Source organism: Nyctereutes procyonoides, unplaced genomic scaffold (assembly GCF_905146905.1).
Source record: "Nyctereutes procyonoides isolate TBG_1078 unplaced genomic scaffold, NYPRO_anot_genome, whole genome shotgun sequence".
NCBI classification, from domain to species: domain Eukaryota; kingdom Metazoa; phylum Chordata; class Mammalia; order Carnivora; family Canidae; genus Nyctereutes; species Nyctereutes procyonoides.
In genome coordinates this window covers 18,172,996-18,192,447 of record NW_026575142.1, presented here as the reverse complement: position 1 = coordinate 18,192,447, position 19,452 = coordinate 18,172,996, and the positions used below count along the sequence as shown (strand labels likewise).

The 19,452-nt window shown below is 41.0% G+C and overlaps 1 protein-coding gene across 3 annotated transcripts in view; it reads right to left on the bottom strand.

The window, feature by feature from the left end:
* Positions 1 to 19,452, bottom strand: part of STK39 (serine/threonine kinase 39) — a 292,691-nt gene that overhangs the window by 174,274 nt on the left and 98,965 nt on the right. For all 3 annotated transcript variants that reach the window (XM_055307897.1, XM_055307899.1, XM_055307898.1), the window contains exons 6-10: positions 18,431 to 18,540; positions 18,108 to 18,209; positions 15,869 to 16,002; positions 5,990 to 6,038; positions 5,826 to 5,891 (exon numbers count right to left, since the gene is read on the bottom strand). In XM_055307897.1, coding sequence (XP_055163872.1) covers positions 5,826 to 5,891; positions 5,990 to 6,038; positions 15,869 to 16,002; positions 18,108 to 18,209; positions 18,431 to 18,540 — 461 coding nt within the window. The remainder of the gene's footprint in view (positions 1 to 5,825; positions 5,892 to 5,989; positions 6,039 to 15,868; positions 16,003 to 18,107; positions 18,210 to 18,430; positions 18,541 to 19,452) is intronic.

Below are 19,452 nucleotides of genomic sequence, written 5' to 3'. Positions count from 1 at the left end.
ATAAAATAAGTGGCCTACAGTCTTCAAAAATGTGACTGTTTCTATAAAAGAAAAATAAAAACGATTCCAGATTAAAGAAGACTAATGAAGACAACAACTAAGTGATTCTGAATTGGATTCTGGGCCAGACGAATGACAAACTGGCAAAACCTGCGTAAGATCTGAACTTTAATAATAGTATTATGTCGACGTTAACTTCCTGATTTTGATAATTATACTGTTAGGTAAAAGAATGCCCTTGGTTTTTAGGAAATATGCACTGAAATATATATATATTTTTACTGAAGTGTATTTAAAGACAAAGTATATCATGTCAATAGATTTGAAATGTTTTCAAAGACAGTAAGAAAGAAATTTTTTGTGCTATTTCTGTAAACTTTTGAAGCTTAAAATTATTTCAAAATAAAAAGTAAAAAGAAAAAGGACAAATTATGAACATACATTAAGTATCAAAGAAATTTTTTTTCTTTTTTTTTTTTCCCCACCTGTACCCATAAAAATGTGTGGGAAGGGGTCCAGGAGGGATGGACTGTGGGGTGGGTGGTGTGTGGTCACCTTCAGGACATACTGGGGGCTGGCTAGTCCTGCCTTCCCTTCCCACCCACTCCCATCTTCCAGTCTCTGTAATATCCCTATATCCCTCCCCACTTATTCCTAAGCACATAAGAGAATCAAATGAAGCCGACTCCCTAGGTCCTTAATGTGAAGTCAATCTTATAAGCCTGATACGAGAAATTCGGAGGCCCACAAATACTACTACCCTGCTTTTTCCAGTTCACAGTGGTTCCATCGAATTGCAGCAGTGATACAGTATCTCTTTCATTCTTCACTTCCTTCCTTTCTTTCCCTCTTCCTTTTTAAATAGGCTCCACACCCCACGTGGAGCCCAACATGGGGCTTGAACTCACGACCCTGAGATCAAGACTGGAGCTGAGATCGAGAGTCAGATGCTTAACCAACTGAGCCACCCAGGCACCCAACTCTTTCTGATAGTGACTAATGAATTTCAAACTTCTCAATTTTAAAATTGAGAAAATTCAAACAAAAATCCTCCAGTGATCCCTCTTCCCATGAAAACATAACCACCACCATAGAAAGAACTGCGTATTGCATTTCCCCCACTTCATCCCTTCTCTGGCCAATATGCTTTTTGGCTAAGCAGTCAGCATTTGGATATCTGTGGATGCCCTTTGCCCCTTTCCTGGCATCAGTGAGTTTTAGCTACAGAAAGTGTATCAACAGGAGCGTGAACGTGGTGACTCAAGGTCCGCATCATTAACCGAAAGCAGAGACACCAGCCGACTCTGACACTTAGATGCTCCTAGGGAAAATGCACACAGCCCTAAGCATCCGCATGCAAGTTTAGCAGAATGCTTTATACTCTGCCCCATTCAGTGAACCCAGTAGTGGAACAGCACATGCTCAAGCTCTCAAACCCCTAAAGATGGCTGGGGACAGGCCCCTAAAAAGTCATGTGAGGAGGAGTGATGGCTACGAAGCCTTTTCTCATGCACGAGGATAAGTGAAAAGTCGAAAAGAAATGATAGCTGTACTTAACCTTGTTCTCAAGGGTCATGATCTGCATGTTCTCATTTAGAACTCCCAGAATGGGGATCCCTGGGTGGCGCAGCGGTCTGGCGCCTGCCTTTGGCCCAGGGCGCGATCCTGGAGACCCGGGATCGAATCCCACGTCAGGCTCCCGGTGCATGGAGCCTGCTTCTCCCTCTGCCTGTGTCTCTGCCTCTCTCTCTCTCTCTGTATGACTATCGTAAATAAAAAAAAAAAAAAAAAAATTTAGAACTCCCAGAATGTCTTGTGGCCCAAGAAAATCAAATCTCATTACCTGTCACCACATGCCTGAAGTCCAACAGCATTTCCATTTCACAGACAGAAAAATTAGGGCAAAAGAAAATCAATCTGATCCCCAAGCAACACTGTCTGCCAGGGGGAGAAAACCCAAAAGGACCAGATACTCTGCTTTCAGGAAGAAGACAAATATCTCTGATTTCTGCAATGACCACACACACACACACACACACACGTACACAATCATTGTATGCCGCTAAATTACCAGGAAAGCCACACTGGTCTATTTTTTTTTCCTGATTTAGAAGAATCAATCTGGATGAAGACAAGATCACCTACCCACATGGAATTCCATGGCCCCCAAACAGTGCTTCACCTTCTGGCCAAACATGAATCTGACAGGTGTCTACCTCACACGCCGAAGGACAGCACTGGCGGGCTCCCTGGGGCTTCTTGAAAGCAGCTATAACTGGCGCCTCTCTCTTTTAAAAATGAGAAATATTCATATTTTAAAAAACACACATATTGAAAAATTATCTCTTAATTTTTGTTACCATAAGGGAGGAGAAGCAGACACTGTTGCTTATGACAACAAATTTCCAATCAACACAAGTTGCCTAAATGTACAGAGAGCTGATCAACAGGCCCAGCTGTCATGTAAACAACAGTACATCAATAGACTGTCTGTTTTGATTTTTATTTTATTTTTTTGTTTTGATTTTTAAAACAACAAACCAAGGAGACAAAAATCAAGGGACCAGCAGCAACAAGTAGCATCTGAAGAACAGATGTACACCAGGAAACCGGAGTGTGATCAACCAGGAGGCGCCACAGCAAACAGGAAAGTAAGCAGCTGAGTAGATGTCAATAGTAGGTATCAATAAAGAGAAGTCCAAAAATGGATAACACAAATAACACAAAGACTCCCCTGTACCAACTTTCAAGTTGAATTTACTTACGTGCTGTAAGAGCCTAAGACAAGCAAAGACATCCTATGACAAAGGCTTCCAATGCTCATGGTGACTGAAATAATATTTACTTCCACGTGGCCAAGCCTGCCAGAGAAGTTTCAAGCAAGGAACAGCTTCCCAACATCATGCACCCCACGCAGGGAGAAAGGTCTGCTGTTAACAGGAATCCTAGGAACAGGTGTGCGCCCAGCATTTTGGGTGCGTAAAAACCAGAGCTTAGGATGGCCGTTCCTTGGTATACGCAAGCCAAAGAGTTCACTGGGTTAGCAAACATTTGTGGGCACTTGCTATGAGAGAGACATGCGCTGTGATCGATATTCTGGTCAGCATACCTCCCATGGAACCGATGGGCAAGGAATGGGGTGAGGCTGAGAGCCTAAGCGCGCTTGGAAACGAGAATGAGAACAGGAAAACAGCAGAACTTAATGACGCAAGCTACACCTATAGAGCAAGAATGATATTACCATCGGCTCCTCTTTCCTAGAAGACATTTAAATAATTAATTTTTTAAAAAAGATATTATTTATTCCCGAGAGAGGCAGAGACACAGGCAGAGGGAGAAGCAGGCTCCATGCAGGGAGCCCGATGCAGGACTTGAACCCAGGACCCGGGGTCATGCCCTGAGCCGAAGGCAAACACTCAACCACTGAGTCACCCAGGCGCCCCTAAAGAATTAATTTATATTCTCCCTTTACTCTTCTCTGTGACTGAGATGTGTAGACATTTTCCATTCAAAGGGATGGACGACAAAACAAGCCCTGAGGTTTAAGTCTAAAATCCACGAGCAAGTAAACGGCAAAAGACATGCTTGAAAAATCACATCTCTCCAAATTCTAGCTACTTACTGTTTAAGATACGTGCAAAATGGGGTTTGGAGCGCCGAGCACGCTAATGTGCAAGAAATAATTTAAATATTTTTTTTAAAAGAAAGAAAATAAAGCTTGAACCTGAAGAGCTTCTTCATTTTCTCAAAATGATAGAATTTCAAGGAAAAGTACACGCTGGTGAGGAAAGTATAGGTGGTTCACTTGAGCTGGAGTGCACAGCATCAGGCTGGAAGTTGAAACGGTGCCAGGAATTCAAGGCTAAGGAGGCTGCCCTTTATTTGATAGGAACTTTATTTTTTCATTTATGTGTTCTTGGGGTTGCTTTCGTTTAATTTTGGGAACTACTTTTAAGCAATGAAGTGACATGATCAGAGAGTTAATCTGGCAACAACACCTACAACAGATCAGAAAGGGGGAGCAGAATGGAGGGATTACAACTGTCTGGTCAAAGCCAGGAGGAGAAGGTTCCAAGCACTGTGCTAGAGGACTTGGAGAGGGGCTAGACGGGAAGGACACAGGGGCAACGAGGTCTCAAACACAAAAATAATCCCAGCACCCTGAGGTCGGGTGACTCAGCCAGAAAGACAGAACACAGGAAGATTAGGTTTGGGAGGGCAGGGAACCCCCTTGGAAACTACACCTCAGAGGCCACCAGGCCGCTTGACAGGGCTGGTGGGGTGGGGGTGGGGGGCTGCAGCTCTGGGGAGAAAACAGGCCTTGCACACCCCCTCCAGGGGAACAGCTACCAGACGAGACCAGACAAAACTAGCAGAACAAGTCGAGACCAACAAAACTGTTCTCTGGGGATGACACAAACGGAACAAGGCAACGCTCCCTAACAGCATTTTCCAACTCTGGCTAACACTTTAGGTGCCTGAGCGAAGCCCCATGCCAGGCTCGCCCAGCCCAGGGAGTCTCTCCTGGGTCCTCCTTGGGCCTTCTGTGCAGAGCCCTCAGACTGTGGTCGGGCCCTAGTACTTTCTGTTGCCTCAAACTGAAGCTTTAGCTTTCCTGGGCCGCCCCTTGAGATGTGCCACTCTGATGGACCATCCACCAATCTTTCCCTTTTCCCTCAGAAACATCCCGCAGACCAGCCCTGGCTCTGGTCTACGCAGTCAACACAGCAATCCCCCAGCCGCCACACGGGCCCACAGCCCAAAGAACTCTGCTGGGCCCCAGGAGGGCCCTCAGACACCGGGACAGAGAGGGTCATTTCTTAAAAACTACTTCCAAATTCGCTTCAAACAATGTGAAGACACCTGCTAAATGAACTCCGTACAGAATGTTTTAGAAAAGGCAATGTCTGGAATTAACATTCAGAGTTACTTAACCAAGGCATCATGAGATGCAATCTCTGATGCATATTTCTCTGCCAGTTTTATTTCAGAGCATACAACTCAGATTTATATCAGCTTTCCCCATAACTATTAAATATAAAAAGGGGGAAGGGGAGGAAGAGAACCTTCCTGTCTAAATCTGTGATTACATAAATATTTTTTATTTTAAATATCTAGCATAATTTTAAAACCAAATGAAACCAAACCAGAGGTTAAACTGTTAGGTTTCACACCATAATGAAATCAGTAACTACAAATAAATAAAACTCTGGATAAATACATAAACAAATACAGTCACACACACCATCTAAAGAATCTAAAACCAAGAATGGAAAGTTTTTCAGATAATCATTAACATAATTTAGTTAACATACGGTAAATTACAAGAGGGGCCAGAGTCTTTTATAAGGAAAAGACTGACATCCCACAGATACTCAAGATAACCAATAGATCTGTAAATGAAATCAGAGTTGAAAAAATGACCATTAAAAACAAATTGGGGTTTTTGTTTCGTCATTTCAAACTGTTTAAAAATGACTTGCTCCTCTTCTGTGAAATTTCCAAAGGAAAGATACTCAAGGCTCTTTCCTCTCCAGTGTCCCAGTCTCATCACAATCCCCTCTCCCCTCTGACCCTCTTTGAGCAAAGCTGATAAATGGAAAAATGAAATCATTCAAGCTGTTTCCACCAACACATAACAGCAAGCCGGAGATACCTGAAAGGCAAAATTCATCTCTCTGAGGAATCACTAATCAGATAACCTCTGAATAACGCATCCTGAGTATGTGGCATTCTTTTTCCAGTGTTTCTGTGGGTCTCATTTCCCTGGGTGGGGGTTGGTGGGGAGCAGCCCTTGCTGGGTCACAAAGGCTAGTGGTGCTTACCTTTTTGGCTCTTTGGGCTATGTCTGGGGTTCTTGTAAGCAGCTTCTCAATCAGGTACTCTCTGTTCTGAAAAACAAATGTTCCCAACAGTTCAACACCAAATATCATACGCAGAAATTCATAGTGATTTCAAAATAGCAGATTGGGTTTTTTAAGCATGTTACCTTGGCTTTCTGGAAGAATTTGCATTTTAAAAGTTCTGCGGCTGTGGGCCTGAAAGATCAATAATAAATTAGAGTTGAAACAATGACCACTCAATAAATACACTGCCTTGACAAAACAACCAAGTTCCAGAGTATTTCTGGATAACCAGTTTCAGGAACAGCAAAACCAGAAACTAAATTAAATCATAAACGGGCTCTAAATAAAACCAGGGCTGATTTTCCAGTTCTTTCCAAATACCCCTACTGCAAAACACATAAACTCCTGTAAGTTAAATATTTGGGGCATGATCAATTTTCCACCCTTCATCTTTACACCTCACTAAGTGAATTCAGTCTTTCTGAAAGGTGGCAGACTGACACGTCTGTGAGCTAAATTCCTGTATTTATTAAGAAGCTTTGCAAGATGCAATATGACCCTGTCAAAGAAATTATAGTCTACAGAGTTCCATGATTCTCCAAGAACAGCAGTTACTGCAAGGTGTCCACATCATGTGGACAAGCTCTGTCTGCCCACTGAGGGATTCTGTCTCAATTGTATATGCCCCACTTGTTTTCAGGCGGAGGGAAATGCGATGGTGATTCATAAAATGCAAACTCCTGTAAAAGCATTACCGGACTGGTCTGATTGTCTCCTCCTGGTGCCATTTATCTTGTTTTTCTACCCAGGATTTCCTATAAACTAAAAATTAGGTCTAAAAACTTGACTAGGAGGCACGTGGGGGGCTCAGCAGTTGAGCGTCTGCCTTCGGCTCTGGTCGAGATCCTGAGGTCCTGGGATCAAGTTCCGCGTCGGGTTTCCCTCGGGAAGCCTGCTTCTCCCTCTGCCTGTGTCTCTGCCTCACTCTGTGTCTCTTGTTTTTTTTTTTTTTTTTTTAAATATTTTATTTATTTATTTATTCATGAGGGACACAGAGAGAGAGAGAGAGGCAGAGACACAGGCAGAGGGAGAAGCAGGCTCCATGCAGGGAGCCTGACGTGGGACTCAATCCCGGGTCTCCAGGATCACGCCCTGGGCTGAAGGCAGGTGCTAAACTGCTGAGCCACCAGGGCTGCCCTCAGTGTCTCTTGTGAATAAATAAAATCTTTTAAAAATAAAAGTAAAATAAATAAATAAATAAATAAATAAATAAATAAATAAATAAATAAAATAAAAATAAAAATAAAAATAAAAGTAAAAGTAAAAATAAAAATAAAAATAAATAAAAATAAAAACCTGACCAGGCTGCATGAAGCATGTGGGGCGAGGAATGCTTCATAGATTGGACACCATGCACTCCTCCTACTGTATATCAGAAGCACATAATGTTAGGTTATCTCACTGGGAGTGATGCCAAGTTTTAACCAATGATCCCCTGCCCTGAGACCTCTCCACTGTAAAGGTATCCTGTGGGGTGACACTGTGGCCTTGTAGGAGGGTTCTATTCCCTAAGGGTTTTAGCCTCTTTGTCTTAAATAATTATTTCAGAGCAGATAGTAGAATGCTGATTTTCTACTTCTATTATTCCTTCCACATCTATTAACTAGCATTCTTCCATATAGGACAGCTTCCTTCCTCAATAGTTTTCCTTCTAAAACAAACAGCCAAGCAGATAGAATCAGATACCTCTAGACTAGAAGATAATCATCAGGACAACCGTCCTGCTCTCTTCAAAAAGTCAGATCAGTGTCATAGAGGAAGAGGAGAGAAGTAAGAGGGCTGTTGCAGATTAAAACAGACTTAAAGAAACAAAACCAAATGCCATAAGTGACCCTTGTCTAAATCCTGCCATTGGAAGGGGAAAGGGGAGGAGGTATAAAAGGCATTCGGAAATAACTAGATATATGCGAATATGCTGGGTATGAAGGACATGTTAAGGAATTACTGGTTATTTTCTTAGGTGTGGAAAGGTATTGTGGTTATACAGGAACATGTTTTTATTTGTAGGGAAAGCAAGCTGAAACGTTAAATCTGTTACTTTCAAACTGTTCAGCAAATAAAATGTGGGTAAGTAGATACAGCAGATATGAAAAATGTTCATGATTGTTGCATCTAGCTGGTGCCATAGACGGAAACACTGTACTGTTTTTTCACCCTTTTCTGTGTATTTAAATTTTTTCATAATAAAAAAATTGGGGAGCATTACTGAATATCAGGAAGTCTTCTCTCAGGCGATGGTTACCAAAGGTACACACATTATTATGTTGAGAGGGGTGCAAGTTTAAAAGGAGTCCTCAGATGTGAAAAGATTGGAAACCACCGCTTGGCAACCAGGCAACTCCATTAAAATGTGTCCAGGGACTGAACCCAAGCATACGGAAAAATTAGGAAAAGTCGTTAAGTGCATGGCTGTCAAAACCATGTGAGTCTACAGGGGCCATAAACTGCATTTCGGTGCAAAGAAGTTTTCTATTTAAATTGTTATTGCTCTTTTTCTCAGCTTCATGTAGAACACTGGCTAGAGGGACCTGACAAAGAACCCCAATCACCACAGCCACGGCAATAAACAGCTGTTAATTGCTAACTGCTTTGAGTAAATAAAGGTCTAAACAACAGGTGGGCCGCGATTTACATTTTGTGTGCCATATCCCCTCAGCGAGCTTGTTCAAATTCAATGAATTCGTACCTTGTTAAATGGGCTCCCTAGAATTAAAAATGATGCTGCTATTTTACATGATTTAACTTTGGTTGTTCACTTAATGTACACTCTTACTGATCGTGGGCAATGTTTTTGGCCTCCCACTACTCCAAACTCATCCTTCATTCCCTCTGTAAATATTTAGTAAGCATCTACTATGTGTCAGGATTTGTGCTAGGTGCCAGGCCTACAGTAGTGAACACGACAGACGCTGACACTACCTCCAACAACTTAGAATCTAGCAGACAAGAGTTAGCGTGTGTGGTTAGATGGGATGAGGCTGGTCAGAACATCAAACATGGGACTGGAGCTCCAGGGGAAGGGGAAGACCGCAGAGAAAACACACAGGGCAACAGTCACGCCGTACTGAGCGAGACCCGGGGTCATGTTTGGCACCTCAGAACATGAAACAGAATTCTAAAACCCAAGAGGCACACCAAATAACTTACACTTAACTCTTTTAAGTGAAAACGAACCTAAGAAAATCAAGACTTGAGGCCACTGATTCGGTTAAATCCCTCATCACCCTTGGTCATGACGTACAGTCATCACAGCCCCCCAGCCAGACTCTCTGCTACATCTCTCTTCTTCATTCTAACCCATCGTCTACCTTGCTCCAGAGCTGGCTCTATAAAAACCCGATTCTTATCCATCCTAACAGATTTCAGTGGCCAGAGAGATGCTGGCTCCTCCATCTTCATTTCCCATGGCAACCCTTGCAAACTCTGTCCTCCAGCTACACTGACACTCTCACCCTTCTCCTGCTCCTTATGACAAAGCACACACTGCATTTCTTCAAAAAATTTTGTAACTGACTGGCACAGCCTTGCTCATCAGTCAAGAACCAATTTACATGTCATCATCTTCAGAGCTACTTTGTTCGGCTCCTCCAAGTAGAATTCCCATTGCTCCCTACTTGGTGCTCACACACCCTTCTACCCACACTCCTGTTCTGGAATTATCTGTTCCTATGCCTTCCCGCCTCCACACCCCACTAGGTTATAAGCCCTTTCAAGACAGGGACCACACAGTATTCATTCTTTTATATCCCCAATGCCCAACACAGACCAGAAAATTATCATAGCTCAATTTCCATACCATAACCAAATATGGGGTAGAAGTGATGCTACCAGACATTCGGACACAGAACCACAATTCTCTGAGCCAAATTTAGTCAACACCAAATTCTAAGCATCTGTTCAAGATAGTAGGGAACAGGATAACGATGTAATGAAAATAATATTCATGCTAACAAAAGAAAAAGAAAGGAGAAAGAAAAGAAACAGGAAAAGAAAGAGAGAGGAAAGGGCTAAGTCCACGAGGTCCTGAAGTGGAGAGCCACAACACAAGCTTCCCTTGCTCCTCTGTACCCGGCCTCCTCCTTCCACACACTAAGGGTCAGGGGTAGGACCAAAACCGAGAGAGGGCTGGGAAATGCCTGACATACCTCAAGATACAGAGCTGGGGAGATACCTTCCCTTCCCCAACAAGGTCATTTCTATGGTGGCCAAATCTATAAAGGGGAAAAGCACGCTACAGAGAAAACCCCCTTCTCTGCACTCTCCACTCTGAACCTTCATCAATAAATACAAACAATCACATAAGAAATGAGAAATGGTTTACAGGAGCTACATTCCTTCCTCTATAGGCTCAATATTTACATTAATAGGTTATACAGGTCATACAAAATAATAGGTCTACTCTATACAGAGAAGAACTAAACAGTAGATCCTCTGTGCACTCAAATGCCATCAAGCGTCTATAGCTTTGGACATAGAACCGTACAAGTGCCGAGCTATCTCCATAAGAAAGTATGGGGAAGGGGATCCCTGGGTGGCTCAGCGGTTTAGCACCTGCCTTTGGTCCAGGGCGCGATCCTGGAGTCCCGGGATCAAGTCCCACATCGGGCTCCCTGCATGGAGCCTGCTTCTCCCTCTGCCTGTGTCTCTGCCTCTCTCTCTCTCTCTCTCTCTCTCTACGTCTATCATAAATAATAAATAAATCTTAAAAAAAAAAAAGAAAGTATGGGGAAGTGGAACTGAAAAGAATGAGGAAAATGAAGGAGGAAGAAAGTAATAGAAGGCATGAGAGAAGGTGAGGTACATGCTGCCCATCTGAATTTGGGGGTTTTGTGTTTTGTTCACTTGTTTGTTTTAGTTTTATGCTATAGCAACTAGCAGTACAGGGTTAATATGGAGCCATCAATGGGGCCGGCCTCTGAGTGAGTAGCACATAAGAGAAGGAATCCTGCAAGCACAATTATGTCTTACATGGCTGATAACATTTTCAAATAACGCAACATAATATAAATACAGACACTGTTGTACAAGGAAAGCTAAAATGCTATACCAGCAACCCAAATAATGGTATAGGCTATGAATGATGAATTCATTTTAAAATCCTTAAAAACAACGCAGTAGTCTATAAGTACCAACATTCTCAGAAGAAATCTCTTAAAGAATTCAATTAATACATATGGATGAACCAAAGTCCACTGAGACTTAAAATAATTTTCAAAGGATTCAGGATGAACATGATACAGTTTAAGTAGTTCTAACAATCTGTATTATAATTTTTAAAATCTCACTGACCTCAAGCAGAGTTGCATCTCTCACCCTATCCTCCCTTTAAAGGAAATATTCAAGTTTAATTCACGTATAATGAATTTATCATTGTGCTAGCCACCCTCTTGTTGCTCAGAGAAAATGCTGGCTCCTTTTATAGTTGCCATCCACATGAAGTACATAATCTACAGGATTATGGCTCATTTTTTAAAGAAATAACTAAACGTTCTGCTCTGCAAATATAAGCACCTCTCAGTCTATGCCAATGCAGAGACAGACTTGGATGAGGCAAATAGCTCTAACACCCCAGCTCTCTTTTATTAGGAAAGTTCAATGAGTTCTCAGGATTGACAGAAAACACAGCTCCTTCTCAGCTAGCCTGAGGGCTCCTGCACAGGACTGGATCTGTTCTGGTCACTGTGATATGTTTCTATTCATTGCTAAAAAGGTACTCAGCTAGACCTGGGTTTTGGTACTTATCAGTTGCTTTCAGATTATAAGCTGATGATCTATATGGAAACTAAACAAAAATTATCAAAAATCTTGCATTTACTCCTCAGCCCATTTGAATCTGGTTTGTTTCTGAAACACTCTTCAATAAGTCCAAATCACCCCCAAATTGCAAGCTCACAATTGTCTCCAGTTGCTCAAGAAATATCAAATATGTAATACAGATATGACACCGTGGATAGAAAGATATAAAGATGAATGACACAGGTTCTTCTTCTAAAAGACTTACAAACTTACGAGGAAATTGGATGTGTAAGTCAATAAATGCACAGAGTATGGTAAGTGTTACAAGAGACATCTCCTCAACATACTATAGAAAAACTAAGAGTTGCAATAATTCCACTCGGTCAGGAAGAAAACAGCAAATAACGAACAGCAAGCCCAATTCCCTGAATATTTAAGAACTCATAGGCACTGTGCTACCCACATTTTTTTTAATAAGATGTATTTATTTATTTTGAGAGAGAGCACACATGCAAAAGGGGTGGGGGACAAGGGGAGAGGGACTCTCAAGCAGACAGTGAGGACAGTACCTGACATGGGGCTGAGGACAGTGCCTGACATGGGGCTCGATCATACTACCTCAAGATTATGACCTGAGCCAAAACCAAGAGCCAGATGCTCAACCAACTGAGCTACCCAGAAGCCCCTATGCTATCCTCTTTTGGTGCATTACTGTATTCCATCTTCATGACAATCCAATGAAGTAGGTGCTACTAGACCCATTTACAGACTTAGGAAACGAAGTCATGTAGCTGATGAGAAAGTAGAGCTAGGAATCTCACCCAGATTTATCTAACTCTAAGGACATGGGGTCTTTCGTGTAAGCATTAAAAGAGGGTAGAAGGGGGACAGAGGAAGAGGAAGAACCTTTAAACAACATAAATAAAGGCAGAGAAGACAGGAAATATTCATGGTTTCTTTCAGATTTGTGTAGCAATTAAATGTTTACTTATTTAAGTAATGAATACATATTTTAAAACCGCATCCTATATAATAAATAGTTCAACGATATTGGGTTTTTTCCCATTCTCATGTTTCATGATTTTTTTTCTTTTAAAGAAGAAATATAAATGGCCAACAGACACATGACAAGATATTCAACATCACTCATCATCAGAGAAATGCAAATCAAAATCACAAGGGGAACCAGGCTGGCTCAGCCAGTAGAGCAATACAATGCTTGATCTCAGGGTTGTGAGTTTGAACCCCTTGCTAGGGGAGAGTTTACTTGAAAAAATGAATTTAACTTAATTGAAAAAAAACCACAATGAAATATCACCTTACACCTGTCAGAATGGCTAGTCAAGAAGATAAGAGACAAATGTTGGTGAGGATGTGGAGAAAAAGAAAACTTTGTGCTCTATTAGTGGGAATGCAAATTGGTACAGCCACAGTGGAAAACAGTATGGAGGTTCCTCAAAAAATTAAAAATAGAATTACCATATGATCTAGTAATTCCATTTACCTAAGGAAAATCAAAGAAAACACTAATCCAAAAAGATAAATGCACAACCTATGTTTATTGTAGCTTTATTAGCAATAGCCACGATATGGAAGCAACTCAAGTGTCTATTGATAGATGAATGGATAAAGAAAATGTGGTACATATATACAATGGAACACTATTCAGCCTTAAAAAGGAATGAGATTTGCCATTTGCAACAACATGGATGGACCTAGCAGATATAATGCTAAGTGAAATAAGTTAGAGAATGACAAATACCATATGATTTCACTCATATGTAGAATCCAAGAAACAAACCAAACAAACAAACAAAACAGACTCTTAAATATAGAGGGCAAACTGATGGTTGCCAGAGGAAAGGTGGGTGGGGAGGATGGGTGAATAGGTGATGGGGATTAAGAGTACACTTACCGTGATAAGCACCAAGTAATGTATAGAGGTTTTGAATCATTATACTGTACACCTGAAACTGCTATAACACTGTCTGTTAATTATACTTCAATTTTTTAAAGAAAGAGTCTCCAGGAATTTGGTGCACCAATACTGTTTGTTATAGGGGACAACTGCACAAGAGTGAGGTTAGATTAGATTATAACAAAAATATCTAAAATAAGTCCTTAAACTATTAATACTGGGCAGCCCCGGTGGCCCAGCGGTTGAGTGTCTGCCTGCAGCCCAGGGCGTGATCCTGGAGTCCCGAGATCGAGTCCCAAGTTGGGCTCCCTGCATGGAGCCTGCTCCTCCCTCTGCCTGTGTCTCTGCCTCTCTTTCTGTGTGTGTCTTTCATGAATAAATAAATAAAATCTTTAAAAAAAAAAACCAAAACTATTAATACTTTGTAAACCAATAAGTTACTAAAAGAGTAATCTGAGGGGAAGACTTTGTAAGAATTCAAATATATGGTGTAAGACTCTTTTGGAGAATTTTTTTTTTTTTTTAGGGTGGTGGGAACCTGATATTTGAGCTCATATAATAAATAACTCCTGGGAAGACTTTCAAGATTATTAAGAAATAAGGACAGTTTGTTAAATATAATGTATGACAACCTAATTTATTCTGACTAAACTACAAATTCCTAAAGAAATCTACTGCTGTATTATTAAAGTACATTGGCAATTCTATCCTACAGGATCTTTTTTCCAAAAGGGCTAGAATCGTGTGACATTACACATCATCACCACTAGGTGGGATCTCAACTAGTTTGAGAATCCCAGAGACCATCAGCATTAACCCAGTGCTAACTGGGAAGACCGGTACCTCTCTCATCGGGCTCTGGAGGATGGAACTATTTCCTCGGTGATGCCAAAAATCACCAAAAAACAAAGGTAAGACAAGGAGTGTTGCAGAACACAATCAGAATCTAAAAGCACTTTCCCCCAACAGGAGTGTGAAGAAGTAACCTCAATGAAAGATCACTGTAACTTCAGAAGAAAAACAAGCCCTACAAATCAAACATAAAAGGCAACTAAAATGTTTAAGCAGAAATAGCCTGTTGGTGTGACAAAACAATTATCCCTTTTACAGGAAATAACGTCAAGGTGCTTGATAGCAAACAGTCTTTACACCTAGCTCCACGAAAATGGTGCGTGATACAGAAAAGATTCAAGGCAAATGCAGTAAAATGTAAAGGAACCCAGGGAGTAGCTACAAAGAATGGGGTAAAATAATGGAAATTGTGTTTATTTTTTTTTAATTGTGTTTAATCTAGAGAAGCGTTGCCTACTCAAACAGCAGATTACTATGTAAAGATAAAAGGCTTAAGTTTCATAAAGGATATAAGGATACTGGAATCCCTCCGAAAGCAGGGTACTTCGCAGAGAAAGAAAGCTTCAAAAGAGAAGCCAGTTTTTACATCTTCAAATGTAAGTATCAAATCGAACCCTTGGGTGGATGAGGTGGCCGGTGACCCCAGAGGCCTCTCCAGATCTGTGGTCTCTGCAGACAGTACGCTAGGGCCGTGCCGCACACGACCAAGCTCTGCCAAGGGACTCTAGCCAGGCAAGGCCTGAGTGGCTCGCGTCATTAACATTCTTCTTTAAGTGATAAAAGACACACACGGCTATATTATCACCAGCCAGGGTATTTCAAAGTCACAGAAATAAAGAAGGAAGAAACAAACTCAGAAAACAGGGACACTACAGAGCAGGGCAGTAGCCTAAGAATAAAGAGGAGTGACGCGCATGTTAACTTCAAACCATTTGCTTCTGTTTATATGATTAATGTTTCTAATGCAAAAATCTTAATCTTCTTTACTGATAATCTTTTAAACAGCACAACTTGTTCTGCAACTAAAAGGAAGCTCATGCAAAATTCAATAGCTCTGCCCGGTTTAGACTGGAGCTAGCAGGATATTCAAATCCTGAGAGGTCAGCTCAACCTACACGGTACGGAATAGGAGCTCGGCTTCTGAGTGCACCACTGCCAATTTCTTTTGATTTCTGTTTTCCTTCATTTCCTTTGATGACAGAGCCCACACCTAACAAACACAGTGAATCTCATTAGCACTAAAAATTTTCCTCCACCTCTCTCCCTCATCCTCACCCTCTCCGTCTTGGATCCACCCTGTCTTCCACTAACAGGTTGGAAACCAGGGGCCAGAGCAGGATTTCCCTTGAACTCGAAGTACCTTTCAGGTGTCCTCACACAGCCTTTTCCCAGCCACAAACAGAGCTTTGTCGTGATTCAAACCAGGTCATTAACTCATCCACCACGTTTGACATACCTTTTGGAAGGATCTTTCTGAAGACACAGTGAAAGTAATTTCCTAAAGGACTTGCCGTACTTTTTCATCATTTCCTTATCCTCCACTCCTGTTTCTAAAGTGGGTGGATCATTTTGCAAAGTCAACATTAACACCTGCAGCAGAAACAAGCACCAAGACAGAATCAGTACAGCCACCGCTACGGTCGAGTTTTTAATTTTTCACAAAAGCGTTAATAAAGACCATCCTTGAGGAGGTGCTTTCCCGTGATTTTAACCTTCCAGAAAGCGTGAGCTGAAAAGTATTATTTCCCTTTGCAAATCTTTTCACGTGCCCTTTTACCTCTTTGTTATTCCATTGACAGAACTTATAAAATCTGTTCTGTGTGTTAAGAAGGATGTCCCAAAGCGGCCAGGACAGACGTCTGGGAACTGGCTCGCTCTCACACAGCCTCCTGGAGGAGCACGTAGCTCCAACACAGGCTTAGTGAAGGCTGGGGCTCTGGCTGGGAAAGTGGGGGGTAGCGAGGGGGGCTTGGCCCAGAGCGACAGAGAACGGTCCTGCGTACAGGTCATTCATAAATAGGGAGCCTCCCACCTGGAACTCCAGGCTTCAGTTAACACACTGCCAGCCCTAAAAATAAATCCACAACATCCCAGAATGTAACACATGATTTCCCCCTTTTTTTAATGAGAAAACCTACAGAATATTACTTAAAATGGAGACAGTAAGACACTGAAAGTTAGCCAAAATACGAGTTACTGAAGACCATAACTGTGGCAAAAGGCCACGTTGCTTTGGGAGGGGGACAAAATAAATGCAAAACACTGCTTCCAATCAAAAAGGTAAAAATTCCATTCATTCACAACATCAAAATTACTTGTTTAAAAAGAATAGAATTTGTAGTAAACTATTGACCTATAAAAGGAATAAACCTCATTAATGCATAAGTTGGCCTTAATTTATGCAAAAGTTATACATGCCAAGACTCCTTTCAAACACTTTCAGATGTGTGAATAGATGAAGGATTAAAGTGACAGTTATTGTTTGTGGAGGATAATAGCAAATAGAAGAAAGTGGGAGAGCTGTGAAGTCCTAGCAGGGCCTCGCAGGATGTCAGGCTGGGGTTAGCAATGTGATTGTGGATTCGGGTGGGCAACACGAAGATTTGGGGGAAGAAAGAAAATGAGAAGTAAGAAAAAGTAATACAGAAAAACCAATGGAAGGAAAAATCCTCACAGTTGCTTCAGTGCTTTTTCTCTGAAAGGTCAATTCAATTGTTTCCACCTCAACTTTGAATTTTCTGCTAACAAAAGCAGGTATGTCTATACACACACACTCTAATCTTAAGTATGTTGAAAATATGTATATAAATATAGTGAGAAAACAACAGTGTAATGAACTACACTAAAACCTTAACAGGGATTGTCTGTGGTTGATGAGATTGTGAGTGATTATATTCTTCTCTGTTCTTGTTTGGACTCCAAATTTTTTCGCATAAGAATGTATTAACTTTTTAATCTGTGAAATTATTTAACTTTGTTTATCCTCTGGTTTTTCTTTCTTTTTTTTTTTTTTTATCCTCTTTTCTTAATCCTCCTAAGTTTTTCCAGTATTTTCCTAGGAAAACACTGAAACAAACACTGTATTCTCTGTAAAATACTTTCACAATTTCCACTAATTATTTCAGCCCCCAAACAAGTTCTAATTGGGTAAATCAGCTCTGATACCACCACCTCAGAATAAGTGAAATAATAATGTAGGCCAGTTAAGGGAAAAACAAAAATCTGGACACAGTATTCCAAATGTAGGTTATTGCCTAAAAACACTGGCCTCACTTATTTCAGATGAGTCACCAATATGACATTATGAGCACAGAGGGTGAAATGTTACAGATCATTAAAAAAAAAATTGGGGAAATCCATCTGCAAAGATATCACTATAATCTATTTCTAGATTTTCCTTGGGAGTCTGGGGTCTTCTGCTATCAAAAGAGTAATGACCAGCATTTGTCACAGTTCTCAACCTCCATCTCATTCTTCAGATAGCTCTGTGCTAAGAATGTAAAGAGAGCTTCAAAGCTGGGAACTGTACCACTTTTGTCTTATTCTGTCCACATCAGACAACACTGAACTTGGCTGCATTCCTCCATTAATTTTCCTCAGGTCTAAGAGAAAAATGACTATGCTTAAGAGAATTACAGAACAGATTCCGTTAAATTCTATTTCAAGCCCAATATATTATTTCCAATAGTAATTACTTTCATAGGAGGATATTTGTGATAAGGCGCTGCTCCTGTTGCTAATTCAATGGCAGTTATTCCAAAACTCCACATGTCAGCCTTGAAGTCATAGCCTCTCACCTAAGAAAAGAACGAGGGAAAAACACAATTAATTATAAAATAGGCATGTCACACACCATGAAGTCCATATTATGTTGGAAGTCTACAGCGTTATGCAAAACTTTGACATTACTCTGCTAAAGCCCAGCTAAATCTCAGTTACATGATGCATTCTAGGAAAGGGATTTGAATGAAATGTTAATACATTTAATGATACAAAACATCACTTTTTTTTTTTTTACCTGTTCCATGACTTCAGGGGCCATCCAACATGGAGTACCAACAAATGTTTTTCTTACTTTATTCCGGGTAACATCACCCCCTGTTGCTAAGAATGCACTTACCCCAAAATCTAAAAGAAAAACAAAAATCATCCTTATTTTATATAAGACATTATTGCTTACAAATTCCAACTTTATGAATCTCTCGTTTCCTAGTGACCTTTCCAATGATGCTGAATTGTTCCAAGTACCATGGAGTTCTCTTGGGGCACCCCAAGGCAATCCTGCCACCTGCCAGCCTATACTTCATTTATTTTTAAGATTTTATTTATTTATTCATGAGAGACACAGAGAGAGAGAGAGAGAGAGAGAGAGAGAGGCAGAGACCCAGGCAGAGGGAGAAGCAGCCTCCATGCAGGGAGCCCGACGTGGGACTCAATCCCAGGACCCCAGGATCACGCCCTGAGCCAAAGGCAAACACTCAACCACTGAGCCACCCAGGGGTCCCCAGCCTACACTTTAGAGAGAACACCATCATGGGTAATGGGTCAGCAAGCCCACCAGTCCAGAAACCTCAGCATACCAAATTATATTTTCTACCAAAAAGGTATCAAAAGTTGTAACTAACCATACAGGTTAATCAATATAAATAAAAATGCATTCTCAGAGCCCTAAGTATAAAGGATCTTAGCTTTTAGCTAAGATTCATTTCAAAAACTCAGTTATAAGAATAGCATGGAAGCAGAAAAACTAGTATATGATGTAGTTTCTTTCTATGTGTTTCTTTTATTATGATTATTTTCCAGCCTCTCTAATGCCACATCATCAATGTTTGGGGAATAGGTTTTTCTTTTTAAGGTGGCTTGGGGGAGGGTGAAGCAGAGGGGATTAAGAGTGCACTTATGGTGATGAGCACCGAGTAACGTAGGGGATTGCTGAATCATTATATTGAATACCCGAAACTGACATAACACTGTATGTTAATCATAATTCAATTAAAAATTAAATAAAGGATAAATACCACTCATCTTCCACATTCTCAT